The sequence below is a fragment of the Atta cephalotes genome, assembly GCF_000143395.1.
Source record: "Atta cephalotes unplaced genomic scaffold scaffold00029, whole genome shotgun sequence".
Classification (NCBI taxonomy): Eukaryota; Metazoa; Arthropoda; class Insecta; order Hymenoptera; family Formicidae; genus Atta; species Atta cephalotes.
In genome coordinates, this window is record NW_012130093.1 from 2,292,347 (window position 1) to 2,301,441 (window position 9,095).

General features: G+C 32.6%; 1 protein-coding gene across 1 annotated transcript in view; it reads right to left on the bottom strand.

The window, feature by feature from the left end:
* Window positions 1-488: 488 nt before the first annotated feature.
* Window positions 489-9,095, bottom strand: part of LOC105620818 (xyloside xylosyltransferase 1) — a 41,306-nt gene continuing 32,699 nt past the window's right edge. The window contains exon 3 of the mRNA XM_012202299.1: window positions 489-698. Coding sequence (XP_012057689.1) covers window positions 489-698 — 210 coding nt within the window. The remainder of the gene's footprint in view (window positions 699-9,095) is intronic.

Consider the following 9,095-nt stretch of genomic DNA (forward strand, 5'->3'; position numbering starts at 1 on the left):
TTAATATAGGCGGAAAAAGCTACATTTAATCTAACTACATCCGAAACGAATCTCAACTATACACAACGTATACATTCTGTTCCAATTGAATCGTGTACAATGATACATTTTATGCATTCCTGTTTGTGTTAAGATGTGTTAAGCAATTGGAAAGCACCTTATATGTATAAATATACATATAATAAATGCAATTCTCTGAGTTATTAAATACTAAACTAGGCTTCCCAAAAAAACAGTAAATAAAACGAGAGAAAGAAAGAACAGAGAGAGAAGAGACATTTTCATTTTTTATCATTATTTCTAATGATAAAATGATGAAAGAATTTGCTGAATTTATTATATAATGTAAAGGAAATTATCATGTTATTTTAACTAAAATTCCTTAATATTTTCATTTTGTTATTCCTATTTCGTAATCATTTTCTTCAGTCAAAAAATAGGATATCTTTTATATCCTATCAATGTTTACTATGTCAAAAGGTAATGCATCATTTATCATCAGGTATAGGAGTATTACAATTTCCATGCCACAATTTGGTTTCCGAATGGCATTCTGAATAATTAGCAAATACATCTGTGTAACCACGATCACGCCACCATGTACAAAGTTGCCTATTCCAACCACAATCTATCATGTGAATCAGTTCTGGTTTTTCCATGCCTAGAAGCGTATAGAAATCTTGATCGCCTAAATGACCCTATAACAAAAGAAATAAGGCATTAATTTTATTACATTGATTGATCAATATGAGCAACGAAATATCAAGTATATCCTACTTTTAATGATCCACTTTTAATGATCCACTTATAATTTTATATAGGGTGTCTCGAAAATAGAGTATGCCGCATTGGAGGCGTAGAAAGGATCACAAGGGAACAAAAGTCTTATATCATTTTGAGAAGTTTGCCATAATTTTCGAATTAAAAAATGTATAAGCTAATATGCGGTGAAGCCGCGTCGCGCGAATTCGTAACACGGTCCATTATGCCTCATGCAATAACGGCGAGCAGCGAAAAGAAAGATAGCGCTTCGCCGCCTGGCATGGCAGTCCTATGTATTTCGCGCTTACACTATCCAAGAATGTTATTTTAGCTAAAGTTTTCATTACATATTTCTTATCATTATAAATCACGTTGTTTAATCCGATTAAATACATAACCCGATTTTAACACAATTAGATTAAGCTGTGTAATTAATTAGAGCTACGCAAAGCATATGCTGATCATCGCGATACCTTTCCTTTTTTTTATTAAACGATGTTTCTATTTAATTACACTTCGAGACACATTTTATCGAAGCTATCGGCATTGTCTTATGCCGGAGTATTATTTTTTGACATGTTAATACGCGTATACTTGAAGTTACAGTATAAGCGTAGATAGTTGCATTGTAAACCCAAATGTATTATTTTTACATGTATAAACATTTAAAAAATGACATATTTGTTTGAAGTCCTTTTTTACATGTTTTTTACTGTTTATAAGTTTAATCGTACACCATTAGAAACGTTCTTAAACTTTATTAAGGAGATACTGGAATAACAGCCGAACTTGATCGAGGTCGATAAAATTGATTTTGTACCGCTCTCTGGAAGCTCAGGCTCTCATTACTCTCATGCGTTGTGAACTCAGGTTTTCAATCGCTCGGTTTGCTCACATGTTATGTGTGAGCATTTTGATAGAACGCAGTCTGAAATATGATTGTGTTCTAAATTACACTCAGTAGTAAAAATCTGTAATATACGTGACGTAAAATGTAGATTTTACTAACAATATACATAATCGTAGTAGCACTTTTCGTTAAGGTTCAATGCCATTTAGATTACATAATGTGTCACATACCTATACATATATTGCACATATATGTGTAACTACTTCATCTCTTTTTGCTAAAGAGGTAAATCTACTGATACATATTGCCAGAATCTGTAACAGACGTAAACTAAGGATTTTTAATACTGACAGTGTATGTACATCAGCCGTAATAATGTCTTTCCCTATGTTCAATGTCATTTTAGATCAGGACGTAACATGTATTGTCAATACATGGATATTACTCATAACGCCTAACTACGTGTGCAGTTACTCTATCTCTTTTTGTTACACGAAACAAAAAAGACGTAGCTACACACGTATGTGGATATTAATTAGAAATATATTTTATGTTTTGTAATGTGTATAATGAATCATAATGCATATCAAATATAATTCTAATACTCACTAATGTTTATATCATCTGCATGACTATCTAAGTATGAGTAACTTCTATCCCTTTTTATTATGGGCCTTCTACAATAAGTCTTTAGTCATAAATTAAAAGTCAGAAGCTAAAAATTGAATAATCACAGTTGTCAATTTTTCTGAGTTCTGATTTATGGCTTATTGCAGAAGATCCATTAGACATAATAAAAAGAGATGAAATAGCTATATATATATATGTGCAATATATTTATGTATTGACAATACATGTTACGTCCTAAGTTAAAATGGCGTTGGGAAGAAAGAAGTGCTACTTTTTATAATTACGTTACACATATATACAAGTAGTGGGAGTGTGCATTAATTTTAAAGAATTTTCAAGAGCGCAACTAATATTATCGCATCGGGTCATATTGTTGCTACCTTCATGTCCAAATATTGATGCCACCATTATGTGGCTTTAGTTCAGTACGTGTCATTTTGTTGAAGCGTAAATAACATTGTTTTTTTGGGCATTGAATATATCGAATTTTGTGTCAACAAAATGCAATTTGCAGGAAGCTTTGCTTTTTTGCTTTCATTTGAATAAAAATGGTGCTGAAAGTCAATAAATGCTTTTGGAAGCTTATGGTGATTATACTCCATTGATTTCATGAATACTAGTTTCGACGCTATAAAAAAGGTGATTTTGACACGGAAGACAAGAAATGTCCAGGACAACCGAAAAAATTTGAACATGAGGAAGTGAAAGCTTTACTCGATCAAGACTCGAGTCGAATGCAAAAACTTGTAGAATCATTAAATCGATTGATCGATTTCCAGACGGTTATTAGAATAATTCAAAAGTAAAGAAATTGAATGCCGTATGAGTTGAAGCCGAGGGAGGTCGAAAGACGCAAAACCTGTGAATTGTTGCTTCAAAGATAAAAAAGTTTTTTGCATCGTATCATGATGGGTGATGAAAAATGGATACGCTATGATAATCTGAAGCGGAAAAAATCATGGTGCAGGTCAGGCGAACTATCAACATCGACGGCAAAGCCGCATATTCATGGCGTCAAACTCATACTTTATATTTGGTGGGATCAGCTGGGTATATATTATGATCTACTCCATTACTGGAGAAAACATTAACCAACAACAAAATTGATGCAATTGAGCCAAAACGAGCATTGAAGCAAAAACAATCAGATTAGACACTGCGAAAAGACACGACAAAGTGATTTTTCAACACGATAACGCTCAGCCATATGTTGCGAAATTGGTCAAGAAAACGCTAGAAGCGCTTAACTAGGATGTCCTATCACATTCGTCATATTCTCCAGATATTACTCCTTTCGATTATCTATTTCGATCGACTTATGGCCTATCTGAAAAGTGCTTTTCTTATGAAGATATCAAAAAATGGGTCGATTCATGGATAATCTCAAAAGATGTGTCGTTTTTTCAATTTGGAATTCACCTATTACCAGAAAGATGGAAAAAAGTAGTGGCTAACGATGAACAATATTTTGAATGATCAATTTGTAACCATTTTTTCACAATAAAGCCATTTTTACCAAAAAATCTCTTAAAATTAATATTATACATACTCTCAATATTTTTCAAATACATGTTTGCATCCGAAGATATATTTATGTCACAGTCAGAGTGTTCACTTAGTAAAAATATACCTATGTAACTTGTTGTTAGTCAATATATACATTGACCAATAAGTGTACACATTTACTAAAATACTTTGAATATGATATACTTACACATTATACATATATACATTTCATAGATATACAGCGTCGTATGAAAATTATGCATATGACTAGTAATGTTATATATATGTATAGCACATATATATATGTATAACATATATATTATATAAGATGTCCAAAAAGACCTTGGATTTATAAGCTGAACATAAATATGACTATAACTAATCGTAAAGGAATTGTATTTGTATCGGCATACATAGTATGCCAAAATATAGTGCATTGACTTATGACTATGATTCTACAACTCAGTTACAGCCATTCTTGTGCTAAGATTTTACATAACGTTTTTAGAAGACACGTTTCAGACAAAAATTATAAGGTTTCAAAGAAGCTAGTTACTGATATTCAGTTTGACCTTAGATGGCGTTTGCAAGGTCACATCCATTTTTCTATAATGAAACATGCTATTTTTATTATAATAATCTAATACATAGTTATTATTGATATGTTGATATTGATTTATAGTTGATAGGGATATAAATTCGAAAAATTCTCGGTCTAATAAAGAAATGATCACACAAATATCAAACTGCTATATTTTAGAAAAGTTTGATCTTTTATAGGATTACTGTTAAAATTTCAGACACATGTGTTTCATTAGTTTCTTTGTTTCGGTCGTGTCAAACAACCAATTTTTGGTTCCATCATGACAATGCATCCACTCACATTTCTTCAATTGGAGACGCAAAATTATACGAATTGGTTCCGCAAGCATCATATCACCAGATTTGATGATCAAAATACTGCCTCTGGCAGTAAATTAAAAATAATCAGCTCACGATGAATGTCTCTGACATATTTGTCTATAATTAGTCAAAGTACGATTTATGGCTGTGGCATTTTTATTACAGCTAGCCCATTAACGATTAATCTTTCTCATTCTGACTTTATAGTGTTTTTCAACGAAAGAAAATTGTTTGTTTTTAGGAAAGGTTAATTATTTTTACATCATTCGTGAAAATATCACTTTTATTTATATATATATACACACACACACACACACACACACACACACACACACACACATATATGGGTATATAGACACACATATGTGTGTGTAGAACACTACTACACTACATTGAACTGACAATAATAATACTGTTGTTAGCAACGCTTACTGTGAACGCGGGTCATACTAGTTACAGCTTGATTCGTATAAGGCGTTGTTTTCTACAGCGTAACGCATGTACATATACAAACATACATATAAAAAATTTTAACTTTTCACATTTTCGTCCTAGGGAAAAAGATACATAGTCGATACTATGGTCATGTTATCTTCTTCTTAGCGACTAATTAAGGAAAGGATTTCAGCGTTCACTACTTAGATCCACGTTATTGCAAAAACTCTCTATTATCTTTAAAATTTTATTATTGATGCGTCTTTTAAGTGTATTTTTCAAGTTTATTCCCTTAAAAAAGATATAAAGAGACGACCAGATATATGATGCGGTAAAGTAAAATTCTATATTACAATTCTATATTACATTCTTTTCGGTACAGAAGCATAGTCAGTAGTTCTTTGAAAGAAACCGAATGTATCATAAAAATAGTAAAGTACTATTTTAAAAGTACATTACATTCTGTAAAATGCATTTACTTATTAATATGATTCAATCACTATTATTAAGAAAATAATTATGTAGAAAAGAAAATATTTTCATGATAATTTGCTAGAAGGTATGGTTGCAACATATTTCTTACTGCGACGCTCCTGAGAGCACGTCCGTGCGCGATCCAGCGATTCGGCCATCGAGTGGTTGTGAGGAAAAATAGGCAGCACTTCAGAAATCGACCCGAAATGTGCAACTAAGCTTCCGAGCACACTGAAGTATACGCAAATGACGAGAATTTGGCTCGTAAACTGACATTTTCAATCGAGAATAACTTTATGATGCAGACACAAATCGACTAATGTTTCTATGGGGTTATGTTGACAGATGCCCAAGTTTATTGTATGACGTCTATGATCTATTTATTTCGACCACCACTTACCGCTAAAGTCATCTATAAGAAAACGGCGGAAGCAAAGTTGTACACCTAATATTAAAATATATTTGGAGTAATATGTTTAATAATAACATTATTTATTAAAAAAAAATATATATGAAAACAAGGAAAAAGCAGGATCAAGCGTAAGATCTTCAACATTCTGATTGGACACATAATGCCCGAGATCATATTGAGTTTTTAAGGATCACTTCTACGAACGTGGTACATAAAGTGCACAGAAAGTTGTGAAAGTGAGATGATTAAGGCTCCTGACTTAGTCAAGAACTCTGCGTTGACGATAGCGATACAAAATCAGACGGTGATCTGGCGAAATTGGTAATCATATCTTCAAGCACGAGCCCATGTACGTGTGCTCGCTTTCTATGCATCGTGAAACAGCGAGCTCCTTCTCACATTAGTCGCTTGTTTCAAATGATCGAAAATGCTTTCTCGGTAATCTAGGCGGTCCCTGGCATTAATAAGGAGCGAGGGGCATTCTAAATAACATATAAGTTTTAATAAATTATAAGTTATAAGTTTTAATAAATAAATAAATGTAGTATCCATTTCATTAATCCAAAATAATAATCATGTTAAAATGCAACAGTTTGGAAGATATTTAATTGTTTACGATTTTTTATGCGCGTTATATACCTCCTTCATAAACTCGAATAGCAAGAATAGATCAGAAGTAGAATTTTATTGGAAAAAAATTATAAATTAGCATTTCTCTTCACGAAAATCTTCGAAAGGCCATCAGAAAAGAAATGCTTATGTTTGAAATTTGAAACTTGTGAAAAAAATATGCGAACAAATGAATAATTGCAAAAAACACGTTTTTCGCTTATAAAACGAAAAATATTAATTGTATGAAAAAAAGTTCGATATAAAAAATGTAGGTATTCGAAATACCTACAAAATGAGATGTGGAATATTAAAATCGATCTATTAATTAAGTAGAAAAAAAATTAAAAAGCACCATAAAAGGTCTTTTTTTCACTCTCTGTTCATTGAGATTTAAACGCAAAGTGTCTTTGAATTCTCATAAAATGTAGGCCTCGTAATGACAAACAAATCTAATCCTGAAATGTTCATTAGTTTTTACAAGATGCTATTGTTAAAAACCTGCCTGCGGAAAATTTAATTTCTTCATCTTTGAACAGTCACACAGCAATTTATAGAAGTGATTTTTCTTCTTCTAGAATTGCACTATCACGTACATTTAGTAACAAAACGATTTTTTGCAGTTAAACTATTATAAAGTAACTTTGAAAAGTGAGTATCTTTTTTTTGTATAAAAATATGGAATAATTCTGTTAATATGCATCATATTAAAGTATGAAGCACTCGATAGCTGATATTTTTCTACGAATTTAAAAAGAAGATTACTCTCCCGATTATTACCCTGATGAAAATGTAAAACTTGTCGAAGTGTCAAAAAAGTGTGAACAAAGAATTTTAACGCTTCTTAAACTTCATTGACTTTCTATTGACTCTTAATGGTTTTGAATATTCATACACGCTCCACGAACTCTTCTCAAACGCTCCGTAAAGTGTGCCCAAAACACATCTGTCATATTTCCCATACATTAAAAATTTTTTTTTCATTAATGTTTCTCATACTCCTCACATTCGTCAACACTACGCAAAGAATGCATGGAACGTACTGATACACTTGTTAAACATTTCATTCATTAGTACTTCGTCTACGCTTCCTAAATGGCAAAAAGTACACGGAGCATTCAAATTCGCTTGGTACGCTTCTAAGATATAGAGATAAAAAGAATTATTTTATTGAAATGGAGCGTTATTGAGTTGTATAGCGAACATAAACGGAACGTTGAGTAATATGTGGCACCGCCACCAGAAAGAGTTAGCGATAACTAATTTCTCGAATTTAAAAAATCGCACAGCCTAGGATAAAAGACGCATTGAAAGATTTTTCAGTTGTGTTCTAATGAAATAATTTTTTGAAGTGAGTCCTTAGGACTCCAAGAAGAAAACATAGTATTTTTTTTAGATTTACTGAAATGAAATATGTTTTATAATATCATTTGCTTATCAGGGATCGATTTTATTCATGTTCGTCTAAGAACTCAACGATGCTCCGTTTACGTTCTCTAGACTGCCTAATCACACTCCGTACATTCAGCTCGTGCTTGCCGAAAAATTTATCTTACTTTTAAAAATTTATCTTACTTTTATTTCTTTAATATTTAGTTGATACTTCTTTTACGTTCTATATTCCAATTTTCGCTTCTTACAGGTTCATTTACGTTTCTATTATTCCCTTCTTACATTTCCTTTACAATTAACGCTTTATTGACCCCGCTTTACGTTTTATTTTCATTAGGGTAGGAACCGAGATAAAAAATCTTTATTTTCAAAAAATTACTGTGACTCTAATTTTTTGAGATTGTTCTGGCACCAATTTGTCAAGGAAGAATTGAATTAGCTATTAAAAAATTGTCGAATTTTTTGCTACCGAAGAAATTTGTTTAAAATCATTGAAAATTTGAAGAACGCGAAGGTGGCAGCGCGCCGGATGGAGTGGAGAAGGACCGTTCGGCGACTCGCGCGTATTAGGTGTACAACTTTGCTTCCGCCGTTTTCCTATAGATGGCTTTAGCGGTAAATGGTGGTCGAAATAAATAGATCATAGACGTCAATAAACTTGGGCATCTGTCAACATAACCCCATAGAAACATTAGTCGATTTGTGTCTGCATCATAAAGTTATTCTCGATTGAAAATGTCAGTTTACGAGCCAAATTCTCGTTATTTGCGAGAGGTTTTAATTTTTTGCTTCAATATGAAGAAATCTGAGGCTCATCGAATGCTCTCAAATATTTATGGTGAGGCCGCTATTAGTGAAAGAACGTGTCATGAGTGGTTTCAACGCTTCAAGAACGGTGATTTTGACATCCAAGGTCATGCTCTGTATTTGATGAGACCAGCTCGGCGTAGTGTATTATGAACTGTTAAAACCGACTGAAACAATCACAGGCGATCGGTATCGAACGCAATTGATGCGTTTGAGCCGAGCATTGAAAGACAAACGGCCGCAATATAACGAGAGACACGATAAAGTGATTTTGCAGCATGACAATGCTCGACCTCATGTTGCGAAAGTGGTCAA